Below are 22,967 nucleotides of genomic sequence, written 5' to 3' on the forward strand. Positions count from 1 at the left end.
CATGAGTGTTAGAATGCAAATGCAGCACCAGGGAGAGAAAACCCTCCAGTCAAGCTAGAGCTGGCAGAGTTTTTTCCTCTCCAGCTCCCCCTTCTTTTTCCACTGGACTCTCCTCCTCTCTTTGAACTCCTCCCTCATCCCTCCCTATGTACGCACACAAGCACACATCAGAGCAGCTCCACCTACGAGCGAAGGTCCAGCCTCCGTGGTGTTTCAGTGACACACCCCCCTCGGTCGAGCCGCGTCCCATCAGCATGGTTAGAATAGTGAGAGTGGAGCTGTGCTGATCTGCTTGTATACAAGCTCAGGCACAGCAGAAGTAGGAATGTCAGGCAGGATCCGTTCCCATTTCTTTTCCCTTCTGCCTTTTTATGTAGAAGAGTTTTATTAAACGGAAGGCAGGGCCAAGTTTAAAATAGATAAGCCCTCCTCGGGTCTTGAGAAAAGGGCATAAACAAGCTGACACTGGGAGTAAAATGATCTCTCGATGTGTAGCGTTGCTGTAATATGCAAGTGTATTATGCTTCTAGAATGGAACAACAAAGAGCTAATCTTATAATCTCAGATTCAGATTCCAAATCATTCTACTGTGTTTGGCTCCAAAATTCTCAAAGTTAATTTAAAAGATGAGGAAATTACCACGACCACATGATTGATGTACACCCTTAGAAATAAGGATTCCAAAAGGGTCCTTCTACAAGGGCTGAGGTTCTACCAGGAACCATTTGCTTCTGAAAAACCCTTTCCTGAAGAAAGGGTTCTTGGTAACACTAATGGTTCCACTAAGAACCATTTTGATCCAGAGAACCCTTTAAAACCCCTTTCCTGAATAAAGGGGTTTAAAAGGGTTCTTGGTGGAACCTTTATAAACAAGCCTTTTTAGAGCCAAAAAGGGTTCTCCTATGAGGACAAGCCGAAGAACCTTATATGGTTCTACTTAGCACTTTTACTTCTAAGAGTGTAGTGGTTCGCACTCTTGCCTTTGCAGCAAGAAGATCAGGGTTCGTGGCATTTCTGCATAGAGTTAAAATGGTCTCAACTGGTTTCCTACCACAGATTTTGGGATTAGGCGGCGAATTGGACACTCTAAATTGACCGTCGGTGTGACAGTGAATGGTTGATGGTCAACTGGGATTGGCACCAGTGACACTCATGTGGAGGATAAAGCGGTAGAAGATGAGTGAGGAAAATACAATGACAGATCAGAAGGTCAAAGAAGGCAACAAAGAGATTAAATAATATAAGTATAACTCTATCAGAGTGCATAGTAAAATTATGACATAAGGTTGGATACCTCGTTTATTTTTCAATGTGGTCTACAGTCATTAGTTGGAGAGTTGCACAGTGAAAGTCTTTAGTCAAGAAAGACATTTTTGCTTAAAGTCTTGACAAACTAATTTTCCATGGCAACCCATTTTCCAAAGTGCCTTCCATTCATTACGTTCAAAACTTTTATTCCATCATGCATCTCGCTCACTCACACTCTCTGCTCTCTACAGTCTCCTGCACAAGAAAAACACTCGGAGGGAAACAACAACAACAACATTTGGATGCACATGAGTTATGGAAACCACATGGCACCCCGGGAATGAGGCAGAAAGCTATCTTTGAAAAGCTGCCTCTAATTTATGTACATTAAGGGAGTTCCATGTCTCCAAAAATGGCTGCCTGGCAGCCTCCCAGTGTCCTGGTTTAAACCCTGCACCATGTGGAACTGAGAGGGCGTGAAACTCTGCTGTGGCTGCGCGCGAGAGGAAAGTTTTCTACAGGATCTAGTTAGGACTGACTCAACACTTGGCCAGTTGTGGAGTGTTCCACCACATCTGGTAGACCTTAATCTGAGGATGTTTGGAGAACGGGCCTCATAGTAGCACTTAGTTTATGGTGGTCCTCACAAGGGATTAGGTGTCGTAACCAAACAGACAGTTCATCGCAGTTATCTAATGACATCTTAAAATAGTACAGACGGTTAAAAAAGTCCAAATAAACAGAGGCCTACTACGCAAACGAAAAATAACATATTTTCTGGTCTCTGACGTGCTCAAGAAAAGGGAAATGTGAGCATAGAAGTCCTCTGTTTGTTATAATCTACACTCGCACCATTAGGTGTCGCTAATTCTGTCACACTAGATCTTCATGGCGAGAGATTAGGATGGGATTATCTGTGATTTTTGTTGTAATACTCAACAGAGATGCCTCACAGAAGCTGACCACAGAGGCAGTCGGGTAGTTTGAGAAGGCTGCCTGGAGTAAAAATAAAAATAAAAAATACAAATGTTGGCCAAATAAAGGGTAATTAATGTACAATGCAGAAAGTGTGGGTAGAAAATCCACATGCAGCTAAGTTGAACAAAGGGCTTTTGAGTTGCTGGTGGTCTCTAACACACGCCTTGAGTTCAAAACTGAGACTCACCCACTCGTCCTCAGAAAGTGTAAACAGTGAACTCAGGACAGGAGCTGAGTGACATCATGAAAAAGAACAGCTTCAGGCGTGGAACTGTTCATGAAAAGTGAACAGTGCATCTATTATACAGTATGTTCACCAAGAGAGATCATGTTGTGTTTATGACACAATGTAAAACGAAGACTTTGTATAATTGGAGAATAACTTTTAACATACAAATCACATGTGGCTGTAACCTTAGACTAAGACTTCTATAAATACTTAAGTCATATGGGGCTGTCATTTTTGCGTCGCCATGTTTCTGTGTGCGCAGACTGCGTTCATTTCACTTTTAAATTTTAAAGCTTTACGACAAAACAGAAACAACATCCTTTCTTTCCCTGGACCTTAAAATATGATTTTTAATTGTGACAATTATGTTGTAATTGAAACTAAGACTCTCATTTTGCACTTCCTGTGCCAAATAAGTGATGTTTATGTCAACAAATATTTGACTATGTGTGTTTTTATGATGTATGTGTATATATAATGTATATATATATACATTGCCTTAAAAGTCAGTTATAATAATATTTGACTATGTGTGTTTTTATACCTTAAAAGTCAGTATTTTACCTTAACGTTGGCATGAAGTTCTACTTCATGATTGCTCTTAATCTTCCTGAATCATTGGTGTAAAGTTGACAGGCATTATAACGCTTATCCGGTTCTGATTTTCAAAGTAAAACTACACTGAAAACATTATCAGTACAACTTCGTGCAATGGAAATAAATACTATTAGGTCATTAATGATATTATATATTTAAAACACATTAGGATAAATGTGGTTGTTGGAGTCAAGCTATATAAGGTCAAGACGTCCGCTAAGTAAATACACTATGCTTTTATTTTGAAATAACGTCTTAGTCTTTATGGTTGTGTCTAACTTGAAGCACCGTCGTGGATCACAGCATCCACCGTCATCTACTGGGGTTAGAGAGGCGAGAGGAGGCTGAGGTGAGTCAATTAATGTGTTTTTATTTAAAAAATGATATTTCCTATCATGTTATTAACGCAGGACAGAGTCACGTGCGTGTGTGGAATTTACGAACCATTATATATATATGGTGGGGATGCGAGGAAGATGATGATGAGGAGGAGGATTGAGAGGATAATTTGACATTTCTCCTTATTATACGATTATAATATTGTGCATTTTTATCACATGAACCGTGTTGTTGTCACATTATAACATATTTCTACGGTCAGAGCCTTTTTTTGTATGATCGTGAGAGACGCTCGAGCCTTATTTCCATGTTGCGCTTGTAATGCGCGCGCGCACAGTGTTTTCAATGTTTGACGAGGCCAAACATTAAAAAAAAACACACACAAAAAAAAACACTCATATCTGGTTTCATGTATAGTGGTTGGTGGTTTCATGTCACTCGTCACTGGGTGATGTAGAGGAGGTGACAGCTGATCACAGTGAGCTGCAGGCCGGATTCAGCAGCAGCAGCAGCATCATGGCGTCCTTGAGCAGTGAAGGACACTGATGCAGAAGCAGCAGCAGCAGAGGAGGGAGGAGGAGGAAGGATGCTGCGACATCAGTGATGCTCAGCTCTGATTGGGGCTCTGATCACGCTTTATTCAATGTCGGCCACTTTATTAGGTACACAGTTTATATGAGCTGGTACCATACTCAGGGATGGCTCAATAGCATAGAATAGAATAGAATATCTTTACTTGTCATTGCAAAGTTCAATGAAATTGAGGTAGAAACCCTCACATCAGTGCAAAATGGTACAAGAGACAACAGGCACAGTATTAATTAAATAAGATAAACATTGTATATATAAAAAAATTCCATATATCACAACTTTTATTAACATATATGTGTTGCATACCCACTAAAAACTCACTAAAAGCTCTGTTGAATAATTTGATCTCCACAGTTAAAACACCAATCAATGATGACCATTGGACCGTTCTCTGTAATCCCTAAAATCCCATTAAATCAGCATTGTCTGAAACAAAGTCTTTTGTTGTGTTCACTCTGTAAATATTTAACATTTTAAAGGTGAACGAACAGCTTGTGTGTCTTCCTGTCCTGCAGCATCTGGTTCATTGTAGCTGAGGCGGAGCGTGGTCGTCATCATGGGGGAACTGTTCAGAAGTGAGGAGATGACGCTGGCCCAGCTCTTTCTCCAGTCTGAGGCGGCGTACTGCTGCGTCAGCGAGCTGGGAGAACTGGGCATGGTCCAGTTCAGAGACGTAAGTAGACATGTTCTCAGAGAGGTAGAGGTTTTCAGTTTTATGTTATTAATTAAAAAATGTTTTTTGTTTTTCCCTTCTGGCAGCTGAATCCAGATGTAAATGTGTTCCAACGCAAGTTTGTGAATGAAGTGAGGAGGTGTGAGGAGATGGACAGAAAACTGAGTAAGCAATGAGACAACGTAGGGATGCACAGTGCAAACAAAACAATCACAATGCAGAATTAAAACGAGGATTTCCTTTGCTGAACAGGGTTCGTGGAGAAGGAGATCAAAAAGGCCGCCATTCCAACTGTGGACACAGGAGAAAACCCAGAGGTGCCTTTTCCCAGAGACATGATCGATCTCGAGGTAAACAATCATCAATTATCACGATTTCATATCGTCACGATCAAAGACCGATCCTATAGCGTGTGGTGTTTTGTGTGATCGCAGGCCACCTTTGAGAAGCTGGAGAACGAACTGAAGGAGATCAACATCAACCAGGAAGCCCTGAAGAAGAACTTCCTGGAGCTGACGGAGCTGAAACACATCCTCCGCCGAACGCAGCAGTTCTTTGACGAGGTTCGCTCAGACACACACACACACAGATCACGGAGCATAATCATATGATGTAAACGAGGGTTTTCTAATTCTCTCTTGGACAGATGGAAGATCCAAACCTGCTTGAGGAGTCATCTGCACTGATGGAGGGCAACGAGGGAGGCCGCGGCGCCCCGCTCAGACTGGGGTAAAACACAATTTGTTGGTTTAGAAGACACATGAAGGCAAACCTTTTGGAAGTGCAGATGTTCGTCATAAAGAAAAATGTCAAAAATGTAATTATTTCCCAGTAATGATGCTGCAAATTAAGGTTTTTGTTGTTTGTATACAAACCGTTGACCAATGAGTTCACACAGTGCTGATTAAAAGCTAATCAGCTCCACCTGATTCAGCTACAAACACAGCTAGGATGAAGTTTTAACCCCGGTTCTCTGAGATAGTGAGATTCTGAAACACTGTCACTTTAAAAACAACAAAATTCACAATTGTTTGTTCACAAAACCCTGTCCCAAAGACTCAAATTGTTTCGTCCGTGCAGGTTTGTCGCCGGCGTGATCAGCAGGGAGAGGATTCCCACCTTTGAGAGGATGCTGTGGAGGGTGTGTCGCGGTAACGTATTCCTGAGGAAGGCAGAGATTGAGGACCCTCTGGAGGATCCGGCCACGGTCAGCACCACACAAATAAATGAAGAGAACGATAACCCTGATGTAAGGACATTGGTTTATTTGGACGTTCTCTTTGTTTAAACAGGGAGACCAGGTCCACAAATCGGTTTTCATCATCTTCTTCCAAGGTGACCAGCTGAAGAACAGGGTGAGGAAGATCTGCGAGGGGTGAGTATCTCATTAGAAGCACAGATTTTGTGTCTGGATTGCATGAAAACATGGTCTGTTGTGATATTTTTGGTTTGTTTTATATTGGATTTGATTGTTTTTTATTGGCACGACTATAATTTGGGTCACAAGCTCTCTTATTAGCTAGACTAATGTCAAAGAAATAAATGTGAATTATGCTCAGAGACGTGTTTAATAAGAGCAAATTCAATGTGCTATGCATTTTCTGTGGTTGCATTTGTCCAGGTTCCGTGCCTCTCTGTACCCGTGTCCAGAGACCCCAAACGAGAGGAAGGAGATGCTGGCTGGGGTCAACAGTCGCATCGAAGACCTCCAGATGGTAAGCTTTACACCTCTATCACATCTATCTACATCAATAATAAGCATGTGTGATATTTTAAAAGAAGTGATGGCAGGGTAAATGACCTTGGATTAAAGCCTGCATATTGTTTAGGTCACATTATCATCATTCATTCATTTAATAATTCTCTGGAGCCGTCTTTGTAGCCTTTGTTACGCTGCTGCCTATGAACCAACAAGAAATTAATTTAACTCAACGCTCAACAGGATGTTTGTGTCCAGGCGCCGGCTTAGTTTTCTTTGTTAAAATTATTTATTTCCAATCCGATTACAAAAGCCCTCGCAGGGGCGTTTTTGTTTTCATGTGCGTCGCCTCTTATCTGTGAAAGACCTTTGTCCTGTCTCGTAATGTTTGGGTTCCCCATGTTTTTGCCCTTATTAAGCCTGGAAAAAAATCCTTGGCTCTCTCTCTCTCTGCTTGAGAAGTCTCAGACTGCCAACCTCATACAATGTCTAATAGACTCTGCTACAATAGAGCATTTCATTCAGGTTTTACAGAGAAAATTGGAGCATGTGCGTAAACAAGGACCGAGTCTAGGAGCCACTGCGGTGACATCATTGAAATGACGTAGAAATAATGCGCTAACAAAGTAAACAACAGCAGCTTTCAACCAGAGGGGAGTAAAGAAGTTAACCTGCCAGCTCCAAATGACTCTCTCTGTGTCTCAGTATCTCTGTGTTTAAATATTAAACTAATAATACAAGGAGGAGGCAACAGCAACATTGTGCTAGTAAAGTGAGACGGCTGCAAACAGATTCCAAACATTCAAAATCTGATTGATCAGATTTGATGATTCGCATTCTTAACTACAAGTCGGTACGTTTACGTGTACGTCTGACTCCGTTTCGTAGGTGGCGCTGTATCTCTCTATAAGCTAGTGCGTATTGAATCAGTTTCCTGTTGACCTTTACGCCACAAAAAAACAAACAGCGAATGGTGGTTCTGTATGTTTCGTATTGTATCCAAATTACACGGAGCATGGCTCTAGTGGTCGCTAGGTTGTCCGAAGTGAGACGCCGCCACCGCCGTATGATCCGGGGAAATGTTGGTGCATGTGCAGAACGCCAAGTCTGAGTCCAGTCTGACTAAGCATGTACATGCAGGAGTAATCGGACTATGCCTTCATACTATAGCATTTTTCAGGTATGTTAGTCCGACTAAGACAAGCTCGATTTTAATCAGACTAACATGATATTAAGAAAACCATATTATTGTCTTAGTCTGACTAAGATCAGACTGTTAACATGCACTTCCACTGGTTATTTGTTTGTTTGATGGAATAAGCCCACAGATAAAAGATGCAGCTTACTAATAATGTCACATCGTTTCTGTTCATGAAGGCCAAGCAGAGGCAGAATTATAAAGAAATAATCGCCAAAACTTACACACAGCAGCTTTAAACACTTTTCCACTCTGTGCAGGTGCTGAACCAAACAGAAGACCACCGCCAGCGAGTGCTGCAGGCCGCCTCCAAGACCATGCGTGTGTGGTTCATCAAGGTGAGAAAGATGAAGGCCATTTACCACACGCTCAACCTCTGCAACATCGACGTCACTCAGAAGTGTCTGATCGCTGAGGTGTGGTGTCCCGTCTCGGACCTGGACTCCATCCAGTTTGCTCTGCGCAGAGGGACGGTGAGTCCTTGTTGTTTTTTTCTGTTTGTTTGTTTACATCTGTTTCTGTCTTATTTTGGCAGGGCTTTTTATTCCAGCTGCTCTTCCTGGCTCTGCTTCCTGTTATTGTGACTCCTGTCATTTCGCACTCATACGTTGTGACACATTTCATGCTGCACAAAGTGTGTCGCTGATAAAACAAGAGACATCTGATGATACACAGTATACTGCACTTCACTGACGCTATATAGAAACATCATCTTTTATATCCTGAGTGGCCGTGGCTAAGTGACCTTTGCCCTCTGTGTTCCTTTTTCACCACTTGGCTCCTGCTCACTGACAGCAGTGTTCCTGTGGTTTCAAACAAGTACAATGCAAGTCAACATGAGCTGTCTTTGTGTCACAAATGTGGTGTCGTGAAGTGACCTCAGCGTTTAATTTATCGTTTGACAGGAGAGGAGTGGCTCAACCGTGCCGTCCATCCTCAACAGGATGCAGACCAAGCAGACTCCGCCCACCTTCAACAAGACCAACAAGTTCACATCTGGCTTCCAGAACATCGTCGATGCCTATGGCATCGGGAACTACCGGGAGATCAATCCAGGTCATACGGGAGTTTCATTGTCATCAGTCACCACCTGAGCGCAGAATCCTCAGCTCGTATAAGAACCTCGGTGTATAATTAAATTGCGATAATTTTCCTCCAATTTCCTCTGCACATTTGTGCACCTCTGTACATCACTTCTAGACAAACATTTCTTCCTTTGAAGCAACATTAACTCAATCTTTTGAAATGTGATGGTTCTGGATTTAATGTTTTGAGGTTTTATTGTCTTTGCTAGGACGTATTTCAAATGATTACTGTGTGAGGTTTTCTTCAGTCTGTAGAATATGAAGTGGGCAGATCGGGACAACATTTTTGTGTAATAGCTGCGCCTTCTGTGTTGTGCTGTTGCAGCTCCCTACACCATCATTACATTCCCGTTCCTGTTTGCCGTCATGTTTGGTGACATGGGTCACGGTGCGCTGATGACCTGCGCTGCCCTCTACCTGGTCATCAGGGAGAGTCGCCTCCTCGCCCAGAAGAGCGACAATGAGGTACAGTTGCACTTACGCAGGGTAATAATTTCATGTTCTGTACATTCTATTCTGCATTAAACGCGTGAATTTGTCTCTGCAGATGTTCAACATGGTCTTCGCTGGCCGCTACATCATCCTTCTCATGGGGATCTTCTCCATCTACACTGGCATCATTTACAACGACTGCTTCTCCAAGTCTCTGAATATGTTTGGCTCAGGGTGGAGCGTCAGACCCATGTTCGGACCCAAAGGAGCCAACTGGACGTAAGTCAGACGACTCTTGAACGCTTGAACTGACGCCGTCTGAGACAGTCGACCACATCCTACGTTTTAACGATGAATGAATGAAAGAGTTGGAACACTGTGTTGTCTATGACATGCTGGATCTTGAGAGCGGTAATTGATGTCTCCAGGCTATATAGTGGTACATTCATTCCGTTGCACCAAGTCAAGATGTCAATGCTGAAAAAGAGCAGCCCATTTATTTAAAACAAACAAAAAGATAAATCATTTATTTGAAATGAAATCTGTATGTTGTTATGAACATCCTCTAGAATCTATGTCCAGAACACATCCAGAAAACGTAATTTTACTGACATTTCCTGGGTTTTAGTATTAAAAACAGCTTTGGAAACATTTAACCTCTCATCTTCAGTTCTGACTGACTGGTGAGAAGTTCCATTTATTTAACCTCTTGCCTATCTTTAGAGTTATGTGACACATGCAGGTCATTGACACACTTCAACAGCCGTTCACACCTCGACTCAGGGAATCCCAGTGACCCGAGAGTATGCAGAGGGGTCAGCGCTCGGCATGTTTAAACTACGACTCTCAAGATGGTTAATAAGAAGAACTGTGTGGATGGTTTAACTTCACACTGAGTCTGAATCATTTCAGTAACATTGATTATTGTCCTCTTTTCTTGTCTGTCCTAGATTTGAGACTCTTGATTCAAATGCAGTTCTTCAGTTGGACCCAGCTGTCCCAGGAGTCTTCAACGGGCCTTATCCACTCGGAATTGACCCGGTAACACCTTGACATTCACTCACTAAAGCAGCAAAAATGATTAGCTGGAAGTCACAACTTCAACACTGGCATGTAAACTCAACGGACAAGGCTGGAAAAGAACCTTACATCAGTGGATGTGGTCCTTTTTTTTTTTTTTAAGTTGTTGAATGGGTCGACCTGGACAGCAGATGTTAAAGAGTAAATTATCAAGGTACTCAAGGTGTTGTTTGACCCTGATGTTTGGTCTCTGCAGATCTGGAACATCGCTTCCAACAAGCTGACGTTCCTCAACTCCTTCAAGATGAAGATGTCTGTGATCCTGGGCGTCATCCACATGCTGTTCGGAGTCTCTCTCAGTCTCTTCAACCACCTGTGAGTCAGTGTTGATTCATTCGTTATTCTGTTCAAAATGTGCGTTGGTCGTGTTGTTAACGTTCCTCACTGCGCCGCAGGTACTTCAAGAAGCCGCTGAACATCTTCCTGGGCTTCATCCCAGAGATCGTCTTCATGTTCACCCTCTTTGGCTACCTTGTCCTGTTGGTCTTCTACAAGTGGACGGCTTATGATGCCACCACGTCCAAAGATGCTCCAAGTCTGCTCATCCACTTCATCAACATGTGTCTCTTCAACTATAATGACCCCAGCAGCAAGCCCCTGTACAGGGGACAGGTGCTCCCTTACCCATCCACCCCTCTGCCTCTAGAGAGAGGCCTCTAGTAGATTGGTTTTTTGTCCATTTTTCTTCTAAATAGGGACAAAATTCATGTGCTATTGAAGAAGAACGCTCATGCTGTGTCTGTTAGTTTACAGTATTCAACAGCAGACCTGTCCTCAGCTTCTGTCTGAGTAGTCTCTCAAATATCAGGGGAATGTTTCGCTATTTTTATTGTTTCTATCAAGATTTCTCTTTTTTTTCCCCACGTGTGAAGCAATCACAAATCACAATCAGAAAAGAGTGAAGAGTCAGCCAAAGGGTGGATTATCCCAGAGGACACATCTGCTCAGTCCTATAATAACAATATATCATCATTTGTTGTAGTTAGTGTTAATTTCCTGCTACTTTTGCCAGATCAACTCAAAGGTTGAAATGGAACAACTTGACTTCTGAAATCGTAGCTCGTATTTTGTAGATCGGTTCTCACAGAGAGAAAAAATCCCCTCTGTGGTTTCACTGCCTCACATCGCCAGCACTTTGTTAACCTCTCTCTTTTTCCACCTTTAGATGGGGATCCAGGTTTTGTTGGTGCTGATTGCCCTTGCATGTGTACCCTGTATGCTGATTGTGAAAACTCTGGTGCTTCGGCGTCAGCACTTGTGGAAGAAGCAACTGGTATGTGGACCTGACCCCACCCATGACCTTAATGCCACCTTTCTTTTTTGATGTGTAACATTTATAACCTTTGACATATATCTTCTCCCCTCCCTCCCACAATCTTATTCTGCCATTCATTTCAATGCACATTGTACTGTGTAATGTGGTTGGTTGTGTGGTCATGAATAATGCTTAAAGCCTGCCTTGGTAAACGCTGATATTTTGGTGGGAAATTGGCAAAAAAATATTGAGGACACCCAACAGTGTTTGATCTGTCATTTCAGTTGCTATGTATCCAACATTTACTTGAATTTAACCAGTGAATATAGCAGCCTGGTTGCTCTTTGTTATTTAAAACCTCAAAGAATAATCAGTCGTATCACTTAATCGCATGATAAGGAACGTAAAGGCTAACATAATACGTTTTTGATTAGCATTAGCGTAGCTAGATGTTGCTACTACTGGCGTGGCTGACAGTCACAACATCTAGCTACGCTAATGCTAATCGAAAATGAAAACATTTGCGGTGTGCCTAATTAGGTTACACAGCGTTTGTATTATGTTAGTCCTACGCTAATGCTAATCGTAGCCGCGCTAGCTAACCTTTGGAAACAGGTCTGCCAAGTTAGCCACAAAATAGTAGCATGCTAATGCCAAATAAATATATGCTCGCGTATTGGTGAATGGACACCGACTTTGTCGTTTCAGTATAAAACCATGTTCCCACCTCCCTGATCCAGACAGCGCAGCTGCTGCTGATGAGCCGTTGCCCGTCACAGACTCACACACAGACACAATTTGCTTTATAGATAGATTACTTACAAAGTATATCAGATACTTTCTACATCTCAGGATTGATGTAGTTCACATTATCGTAACTGTTGGATATGTAACATTACGGGAAGAGAGCCGTCATTCACTGCACTGGGTGTTCCGTTTTATGAGACGAAATGGAGGCAAAATTAAGAAGAAAGCGTTGAACCAAAGGCTTGCTTTAAGCTAGACACAGCTCTTGTGGCTTTTGTATCTAGTCCCAGAAGAGGGAAGAAACCCCTGCAGAGAGTCTAGAGCAGTCTTTAGAGCAAACAGGCGTGTCCTCATCATGCACCGGACTCACCCAACAGGGCACGCAGAAGTTCGGAGCTGTCCGGGTGGGCAACGGGCCCACGGAGGACGAGGCTGGCATCATGGACCACGACCACCTCTCCCAGCACTCGGAGGAAGGAGAAGAGGTGAGAACCATTTAAAGTCTACAGATTTCATTTGTAAAGTTATGTTGGTAACACTTTATATTAAGGAACACATGTTTACCATTAACTAGGTGCTTAGTAACATGCATGTAAGTAGCATACTAGCCCTTTATTAGTAATTAGTTAGCACGTATTGACACCTTATTCTACATAACTTTATTCTACCTCTATTACGACATGCATTACTTGATTGTTCAGTAGTAAAACCACCATAAAGTAAGCGTTAAAGGGACTTTACAACATGAATTTTAAACATGGATGTGGTTTGAAGTAGGATTAGACACAGATTCAAAAGATTTTTCCTCACTTGTAGTTGAATAATTTTGGGGTACGGTATGTTTACTCTACTATGTTAACAAAGACATGCGAAAAAATACTGACATTATTATTATTACATATAATAAATTACTTAAACCCTTAAAGAAAGATAAAATACAACCTAATCTGTTGGTTTCATGTGACTTTTTCATAAAAGGTTGTACAACAATCACATTAGTTTAATTAGGGTCAAAAGTTCACAGGGTTCAAAGTTTACAACAACAACAAAAAAAATTGTAATTTTAACTCATCTGTCTTATCCTGTTCACCAGCTCGGTGTTGTTTATTGAGCACAGTGTTTCCTGGGTATTAAGGAGAGCTAGAGGTGGGCCGGGATGTGGGCACAAGAGGGGAAAAGAAGGGAGGGAGGTAGGGCTGGTGTGAACCAGAGCTGATAAGAGATGGATTTTCCATTTCAGAAACATAAACAGAGAAGTGGTTGTCATGAGAAGTCGAATTTCTGAATTGTGGAAAACACGGTCTTTGCCTGAGAGGTTTTAGTGTCTCACGGTTGTCCTGAATAATAAATCTCTCGACTGTGAACGTTTGGGGAACATTATTGCATCACTCTTGTCAATTTGTTCAATGTGTAAAACAACTCCATTCAGACATAAATTATCAGAGAGCAGCGAGAGTATCGTGTGATTTACTGAAAATGAGAGGTGTGACTGATTCAAATCATCACACCATTGTCCATTTCTCGTTGATTTCATATTGGATTACGTTTGACAGTAATTTAATCCAGAGTCCAACCACCTGTTGAACCATAATGAACCAAAAGTAGGATGAAACATCTGGGTCTAATCCAGTATTTGTAGAATTCTGTTACTAATCTTGGGACTTTGTTTACTTTCAAGCCCGCAGAGGAAGAGCCGGTAAGAGTCTCAGTTTGGTACCGTGTCGGCATGTCTGGATGCTGTCTCTGTTTGTGCCTGTAGACGCCAAAGAAAGTGGTCGTCTTTCTGTCTTTGAACCCTGATCTGTCCAAACCATGTGGTCTTCGGTTGTATCGAGAATTGACGGAAAGAGAAACATAAAGAGAAGGCTTCACGACGCAGGACTTAATGTGAATGCCAGGGCACATCAGTGCACGATGATATAAAGAGAAGGATGAACGACATCTGGTTTAAGAAAACTGATGAACTCTTACTGATCACCATCACCTTCAGATTTTGTCCATCTGAGCAAAGTATCTCACGTGTTGGCTTTTACTCTTATCTTTCTGATGTATACACTTAAGGAAACCCTGCCAAACTCCTCCCTCTTGTACATGATGCAGTACATGTATGTTTCTGGAATATTTGGTCGCAACATTCCTCAGAGCTCGCTCGCTCGCCTCCGATCCCATTTTGCCATTACAGCATGTTAGCCCGTGTTGTTTTCATTAGCCTGACTCAGAGACCCTTTGAATGGGGAACAATGAGCGCTGCTTCCGTGAACTCCGTTTCACAAGTGCAAGGACAAAAGAGAAGCATGGAAAGAGGAAACCAAAAGCAGCGCCAAAGCCAAACCCAACATGAGCGACGCAGAGCCAATGGAGTCCAATGTTCCAGCTCTCGCCTCGTAACAGGAAAGGCCTGTCTTTGGTCTGGAGTATGGAGAGAACGGAGAAACTCTGTTGGCTTTACAATACACAAACAAGTCCCTGTGCTGTGATCTTGCTGCGGAGGAAAAAAAAAAGAAGAAACAAACCCAAACAAGACAGAAATCTGTGCTCTTTGTTTTTGTGCCTGAGACTGAGCCAGGAATCAAGGGTCAAAGAAGACTTAAGACAATACCATGATTTCCATTTCAAGTCATTTCCACTGTTCATCCCATATTTACAGTAGTAGGGTTGTTATTATTGGCTGGGCGGAGTTTTTCTTCAACAGATGGTACAAGGGGAAGGTCTGATGGATGAATGGATGATGTTCCCTTGATCAAGTCATTTCCTCACCAGTATCTTGAATATGGGACTGTGATGGGCATTGAGCGGCCTTGTGTTTGACTCACTGCATGTGCATTTGGATTTGCTGTAATCAGATTACTACAGTCTGCTAGTGCATGTCCAGTAATCTGGTTTCTAATGAGCATGTAAAAGAGTCACCTGGTGGTTATTTTCTGTGGGGAAATGTCTTGTGACGTTACTATGTGATATGTAGTAAGTGCTTATTTAGCATGTACTACAGAAACAGTGACATATTTTAAAGGGATAGCTCTGGTTTTATGACGTGTGGTCATGTGAGAATTGACATAACTTTCAAGTACACTCTTAGAAATAAGGGTTTCCAAAAGGGTCCTTCTACAAGGGCTGAGGTTCTACCTGGGACCTAAATATAAGTTTGTAAACCACTCACACCTCACTACCAAAGTCTACACTCCTTGGCTTGTCCTCATAGGAGAACCCTTTTTGGCTCTAGGTGAGCAGGATGGCACCCTTTTGGAGGGTTCCACCAAGTTCTCTGGATCAAAATGGTTCTTACTGGGACCGTTAGTGTTACCAAGAACCCTTGAAAAACCCTTTCAGAAGAAAATGGTTCCAGTTAGAATCTCAAACCCTTGTAGAAGAACCCTTTTGGAACCCTTATTTCTAAGAGTGCATCGAGAAAACCAGCAATTTTACATCAAGAGACAGGAGTTGTTCATGCACTGCTGCCTCTTTCAGGAACATCAAACATGTTATCTTGTGATTTCAGTGTTTGAAATCCTTTGGTCGTTCAGTGTCCTCGATTGTTTGCACTGCATACTGTTTATAGTACGTCAGATGGGATGACGCTGCCCGAAAAAAAGACACACACACAAACAAATGATGCTAAACAATCAGACTCACCGCGCTTGCTCTTCCCACCACAGTTTGATTTTGGTGATGTAGCTGTCCACCAGGCCATCCATACTATAGAATACTGCCTGGGTTGCATCTCCAACACGGCCTCCTATCTGCGCCTCTGGGCCCTCAGTCTGGCTCATGCACGTGAGTAAAATATGATCGCACTGTAGAAGATTATATCAAAGAAGTTGAAGATCAAAAAACGTGTTTGTTTAAGTGCAGTCCATTCATGTTGTGTCACTATTGTGTGTGTGCAGAGCTATCAGAGGTGCTCTGGACCATGGTCATGCACCTGGGCCTGTCGACCCGGAGCGGCGGCGGCTTCTTTGGCTTGACCATCATCTTCTCTGCCTTTGCCACCCTCACCGTCGCCATCCTGCTCATCATGGAGGGGCTGTCGGCGTTTCTGCATGCCCTGCGTCTTCACTGGTTAGACACACACACACGCACACACACACATGGCCAAATAGACAGCACACGTAGCAGTACAGTACAGTACAGTACAGTACAGTACAGTACAGTACAGTACAGTACAGCATTATGAACCTCCTACACGTTGGATTCCACATTGATTGAAAACACACTTTTCACTCTTCACCTCTTGAACCAGGGTTTCTCTGGCAGGGTTTGCCGTTCCTCACTTTTATCCTCGCAACGTAAAACATTCCTTATCCAAAGTGGTTTACACACACACATCCAGATCCGGCACCTCCTAGCACCATCACCACCAAAGTGCTCCAACAACACGCAGGGGAAACCAAACAACACATGAAGTGTAGACAAGTCATGGATCACCTAAAAAAAATAGACTGTGTGAGAATATGTGACACACAGCCATGCACTGTTAAGATAAATCATAATGTATTTGGTAACAGGTAGTGGGAGCTTACAGGAGATAATAACTGTCAGCATCTATCAATTTAAAATATACATTTCGGTACGGGTAATCTGAGATGTACACACAGATTAGGAGGTGTAGCGACGTTGATGGATGATAAATAAGGTGAATAACGACGAGTTTACATGACGTGCGTTTTTGATTGACAAGCCATTTACTTTATATCGATATTATTACTATATGAAGTGAAACCAACCAGTTTGTTTTATTTAATCCTTTTGGCCTTGTTCCCTGCTAACGCAGAGCCAGAGGCGCAGCTTGTGAACAGGCAAGGCAGGCAACTTCTTGGGGCCCCGTGCTGATAGGGGCCCCCCCGACACTCAGAGCCTGAGGGCTGTTTTTACTGAAATGTTGCCGCATCCCCGTCCCCCTTAAACAACAATGGGCGATTTGCAATGACATCTCAGTAGGAAACCTCCCTAAAGGGGCCCCACCTCACTTTAACCTGTGTGAAGTTATTGTTCTGCAAGTTGTAAAATGAAGAGGATTATTTACAGTGTAATGCATATCTTTTTTACTCAGTTTATATATGTTTTTTTTTACAGTATTTTATTGTTCTATATATTTATATTGTTTTATAATGTGGGTTCTTTACAGGGTAATGTATTTTTTTTTTTACTAAGTTTATATATATATATTTTTAAAGCTATTTACAGTATTTCATTGTTCTTTACATGTATAGTTTCACATACTTTTCAATTACAAGGTTTTTCCATGTTCTTTTATTCATTTCGAAAAAAAAAAAAAAATTGAACTCGCAAGGGCCCCCTGGGAATTTTTGCTTAGGGCCCCTACAGACTCTAGAATGGCCTCTGCTTAGAGGTTCAGGTGTTTTTGTTAGACAGAGATCCAGATTATGGTTAATGTCTGATCACCTTTATCTAGACTGCGTTTGTTCTTCATTGTATATAATCCAACTTGTCTCACACATGCACCAGCTGTTCCTCTCTAGCAGGTCACACAGTTTAAAGCGTTTTAAGCAGACCCAGACTGTTATTTGTGGAAGCAGGTGGAATCAGCTGAACCTGACATCATTAACACATTCAATATAGACCGAGTTTGTTTGACTTCAGGCCAAACAACACATTTTTGTAGGGATATCAGCAGATGCAAGGCTATTTTTTTTTTTTAAGTATCAAACGATAAGAGAGCTCTCATAGCGTGATCCCGATAAAGTGCATGATAGGATGTGATGGCAAACATCTGTGAAGATGTGCAAATATCTTTGAAATGTATTTGCTGGATAAACCTGAAGAAAAGGTTGGACACATGGAGCGCACATGCACATATTTTTATTCAAGGAAAAGCCTGGTATGTACGAACAGGGCACAGGAAAGGCATGTGGGTACTCTATAGTGAAACATTTGGGCACTTTGGTTAAGTTAAATGTATACATGATGCAGTTTATTTTCATTTTCAGTCACAGTTACGTCACAGTCATAGCACTGATTCATATTTGTGCTGATAAGTAACAACGAAATCTGGACTGTCAAGATTAGAATGGTGTAGAGGAGGTCACATCTAAAATGTGGCTTAAATCCAAATGTCACATGGTGTTAGGAAGCTGTGATTGTACTAAATAATAGGTCCATTTACCCTTTGAATTTTGGAACGTTTTTCTTTTCAACATGTTCTTACAGGATCATGGCCAAACTTCAAATGGTGTTTTTTAAAAAGACATCTTCTTTTTAATGGAATGTAGGTGTGGACCGAACCATTCTCACTTGGACATAATGTGGTGTGATCTGTTTCCTCTGACACAAAGAGCTCCATTGTTTCCAAAAAAAAAACTATTTAAAAACACCTCTGTGTGTGATTACCTCAGAGGACGGTACATTGACTTAGGTTGATTTCCTGGAGTCTTACGCTAACTTTAACCTTAACTACGACTGGCCTGGCTCATAGACATATTGCATTCCCTACCCCCTTATCCTAACCTTAACCCTAACCCAATTAAAGGCCTAACCCTTACCTTAACCTAAACTGAATTCTAACCCTGGTACTAAAACCAGGTCTTAAACCCCCCCCAAAAAAGCCGTTTAAATATGCGAGAACCAGCCAAAATATCCTCACTCTAGGACCAAGATTGAGAAACCCTGGTTTATACAATTTGGTAACACCTTATATTAGGGAACACATATTTACCATTGACTAGGTGCTTACTAACATGCATATTAGTAGCATACTAGCCCTTTATTGGTAAATATTAAGCACATATAACCACCTTATGTAGGAAAAATCTTAATTCATGCCTTAATAGACATAGAATAAGGTTATGTAGAATAAGGTGTTAATTAAGTGCTTAATGATTACTAATAAAGGGCTAGTATGCGACTTATATATTAGTAATCACCTACACTGTGCATTTATCCCAAATACTCACTGTTGCCACCTGCTTGAGTGACACTTGTTTCCAGATGTTTGAGAAACAATACTGAGCTTGTTATGTCAGCTACACATGTGCAAGCTACTGTTTACGTCTTCAGGAGGAACCTTCATGATCACAATTACTGTGAACGTGTCTCCACTCTTAGAAATAAAAGTGCTAAGTACAACCATATAAGGTTCTTCGGCTTGTCCTCATGGGAGAACCCTTTTTGAAAGGGTCCACCAAGAATCTTTTTAATACCCTTTATTCGGGAAAGGGGTTTTAAAGGGTTCTCTGGATTAAAATGGTTCTTACTGGAACCATTAGTGTTACCAAGAACCCTTTTAAAACCCTTTCTTCTGGAAAAGGGTTTTTCAGAAGCAAATGGTTCCAGGTAGAACCTCAGCCCTTGTAGAAGGACCCTTTTGGAACCCTTGTACCTCAGCTGTGAAGACACCAAAAATGTGTCTCTACGCTCTGTTGTTTTTTGTTTTTTTTCACATAAATGTGATATTGGTATCAGCTTCAACAACTGGTAGCACTGAAATGTGTCTACAAAGGGTAGTGAAGATAAAATGAAATATAAAGAGAGTGACAGAGGAGGCTGGAGAGGCGGGGCTGGGATTGGATAGAGCAAAATCCACACAACACCATCAAAACAATGATAATTCTATATTATATTCCAAGGATTAGAAAGGATTTAATTTTGAATTGTAGATTTGGGTGAAACAGGCAGGGTTAAAAAAGAGTAGTGGACGCATTTTTCACAGAGGTGAGCGAATGGAAATAGTCATGTTACACAGTCCACAGTCCACTCTTCGCTGATGAGTAATCGACACAAACACACACACACACCACAGTAAGTTGAGCGAGTATAGAGTGTGTTGGAGAACAAGCCTCTCTACGAGGCAGATGAGAGGATCTCTCATTTCTCTCCTCTTTTTAAGTGTCGTCCTCTCGCTCAGCTCTAGCAGGCCAAATATTTGCCACGGCCAGGAGACATTCCTGGGCACTCCCCTCTCTTCTGAGGCCAGGAACCAGCAGGAACTAAGAATCCTCCTAAATGAAGACGTCAGGAGCGAGGAGGACTGTTGCAGCGAGGCATCGCTGTTTGTCCTTCAGTCCGGTATCATAATTAGACTCATACATCACGGTGTTCAAACAAGAATTACTGTCAAGAAAACAAAAGTTTAAAAAGAATGTACATTATCATTATCAGTGTTTCTCAGTGTGGGCAGCAATTGGTGGCTCGTGGGTCAAAACCGGCCCGCCCAGCATCCGTATCTGGCCCAGCAGATGATTTAATACATTTGAGCTTTTATTCTGAAAAAAATCGGAACTTATTCAAATAGATTTTGTTGCTAGAATTAACCTAAACTACATGTTCGGTTTGAAAAATATAAATAAAAACACTGCTGTTGTCATGGAGACAGCCAGGTTTGGGGAGTAAATGTCCGTAAAATGCATATGTTGCATATCGTTAGCCTAATAGCATAATTGCTATTATTATTATTTTTTTGGTAATTGTGATTTACCTAACTTTACCAATGTGCTTGCTAAAAATGTTGTTTTTTCCTGTTTTCCGAAAACAAATATGACTTAGGCAACTATGCTATTAAGCTAACGATATGTTACGCTCAAAGAAGAAGAAGCTCTAGTTGCAGCAAACATGGGTTTTTGTTCCAGGCTGAAGACGTTTTAAAGCATGTTTTGGCCCGAAAAATTCAATTGCTTACAAAAACAAATTGGCCCTCGAACACATTTACTTACTGATCCATGTTTTAGATGATGCTGACTGTTTGAATTGGGTGTGTTGGAGCAGGGAAAACATGGAGGGCAGAGTGCGTCCCCTGAGGACCCGGATTGGGTCAAAAACCAGGCTCAAGTCATGAGGATTTTTTTAATTAACAACATTACATTTTTAATGAACAAGATTAAAGTTGATTAAGAGATTAAGGTCGATTTAGAGATTAACGTTGATTAAGAGATTAACGTTGATTAAGAGAGAGAAAGTCAAAGGTTTAACACGCCATGAAGCAACAAATAGGACGTGTTTATACCCTGCTCAGTCTTGATGGGCTGATTGAAGTGTGTGAAGGTGTGCAGATGAATGAGAAGCTGGAGACACACACACACACACACACACACACACACACACACACACACACACACACACACACACACACACACACACACACACACACACACAAAGGGGAAGAAGCTGCTATATCTGTCAATTATTTCACCAAATGCCTGTAGGGGTAGCTTTGTAAACTCTTCCAATAGTGTTTGCACACAATGCACGTTTTCTTTTTTACTTTATTTGGCTCGCAATTCTCCTCCTGGATGACGTTTCAGCGCCTTATTTATTGGTTCGCTCGGAGAATGTGGTCTTGTAAAAAAAAAAAAAAAGCTGCTTGTCGGGCACCCAAACACCGCTGGAGAGGGGTTTACTCGATCCAAGCGCGCGTTCTTGCCACTCGTCCAGTTCAGCTGCAAGTTTCCACTTTCCAGCTGTAAACATATCCTCGCACACTTGGCACGCTGGCTCGTCTTTTAACGTTTGTTTTTTTGTCCTTGGAAATCGCTGCAACGCTGCTAATGGGCCTTTCTATAGTATTATGTAATATAATAGAGGAAAATGTGGAATTATTTCCCTATATGGCACAGTGTAGAAGTGTATTGTGCTTTGTGCCACACACTGCTCCAAAACAATGACCTCTCCGCTCATGTAAGGCTGTAGAAATATGTCAAATATGACACAGGTACGAAGAAGCTACCTCCATAACAAGCAGAGCTCAGAGTCTCATCTCCCAGACAACACATGGAAACAACACTCATGTGTTTGCTGTGGTGAACCAGGGCCTCCGCGGTACATCCTGTACCAGTGCGAGTTTTGTTTTTTTCTTACTGACAAACACATATTTTATTCATTACACTCTCTGTCGTGCACTACTAGGGTGTTCTTCTTATCGTCTTTATGTCTCATGCACGCTGGAGGAGAATAATTCCAGTGTTGTGTGGGAGGGTTTCACTTTGACTGACTTTAATGGAATGTGCCCTGCCTTCAGGTCATGATCACAGCTCCAGGATTGTTTATCATCCTACCACTGGCATGTTCACCCTTCACCTGATAGACATGTATTCATTCAAAACTGCAGAAACATACATTCATTTTAGCTGAGCTTATCCAGGCTTGCAGTTTGCGGACATGATGTTCTTACGAGTAATATTCTTCAATTTTCTATGGGAAAACATCATATTTATACATGAATATTCAATAATTCGATTGTTTTTTTGTCTTTTTTTTCTTACAGGGTGGAGTTTCAGAACAAGTTTTACACAGGTCAGGGCTTCAAGTTTGTTCCCTTCTCCTTCGAGAGCATCCTGGACGGACGATTCGACGAGTGAGACCTCAGACCTGGACCCCTCTCTCCCAGCATGAAGCAGCAGAGTCTCCAACTGGGCCCTTTGTTTTTGAGTGTGACTGTGTGTGTGTGTGTGTGTGTGTGTGAGCCCATTTGCAGCCCTCTGACACCCTCTAGTGGTCATTTGTGTGTGTAAATTGCTGTGACGTCATTGTAATCCTCAAAAAGAGGCTTTTCACCTCCCCCCAAACAAAAAGAGTTATTATTCAGAAGATGCTGTAACACTATCCTATTTTTTAAATGACAAGGCATTTAAAGCTATGAAAAATACAGATGAATTATCTATTTATTGATTTATTTATGTACAACTCTTTATGTTTTTGGTCACAAAGATCTCAGAATTAAGTATTATGACCTCAGAAAAATCTCAGTTTTTCATTTATCTACCATACAGTGGCTACAATGGCATGAAAACGCATAAATGCAGAGATGTAAGACCATGACATAAAACGTATTTAAAATGTGATTCTCCTAAAGTTTGATCCACTGGTTTAA

The 22,967-nt window shown here is 41.7% G+C and overlaps 1 protein-coding gene across 9 annotated transcripts; it reads left to right on the forward strand.

Annotated features, from left to right (window-relative positions):
* Window positions 1-4,538: 4,538 nt before the first annotated feature.
* Window positions 4,539-22,455, forward strand: atp6v0a1b (ATPase H+ transporting V0 subunit a1b; the record flags this gene model as incomplete). Of its 9 annotated transcripts, none has more annotated exons than XM_083904371.1 (21): window positions 4,539-4,655; window positions 4,742-4,820; window positions 4,908-5,005; window positions 5,090-5,218; window positions 5,302-5,384; window positions 5,736-5,862; window positions 5,948-6,030; window positions 6,277-6,370; window positions 7,813-8,025; window positions 8,458-8,608; window positions 8,963-9,102; window positions 9,185-9,348; window positions 10,020-10,110; window positions 10,346-10,464; window positions 10,545-10,761; window positions 11,315-11,422; window positions 12,436-12,636; window positions 13,830-13,847; window positions 15,805-15,922; window positions 16,036-16,207; window positions 22,362-22,455. In XM_083904371.1, the coding sequence occupies 21 exons, from the start codon at window positions 4,539-4,541 to the stop codon at window positions 22,453-22,455; spliced, it is 2,616 nt and encodes an 871-aa protein (XP_083760497.1). The 9 variants fall into 9 exon arrangements, with proteins under 9 accessions (XP_083760497.1, XP_083760500.1, XP_083760498.1 ...); XM_083904374.1 differs by having other exon boundaries at window positions 12,529-12,636; XM_083904372.1 differs by lacking the exon at window positions 13,830-13,847 and having other exon boundaries at window positions 5,090-5,230; window positions 12,529-12,636.
* Between the last annotated feature and the right edge of the window lie 512 nt (window positions 22,456-22,967).

This window comes from Microchirus variegatus (genome assembly GCF_963457635.1).
Source record: "Microchirus variegatus genome assembly, chromosome: 17".
Classification (NCBI taxonomy): Eukaryota; Metazoa; Chordata; class Actinopteri; order Pleuronectiformes; family Soleidae; genus Microchirus; species Microchirus variegatus.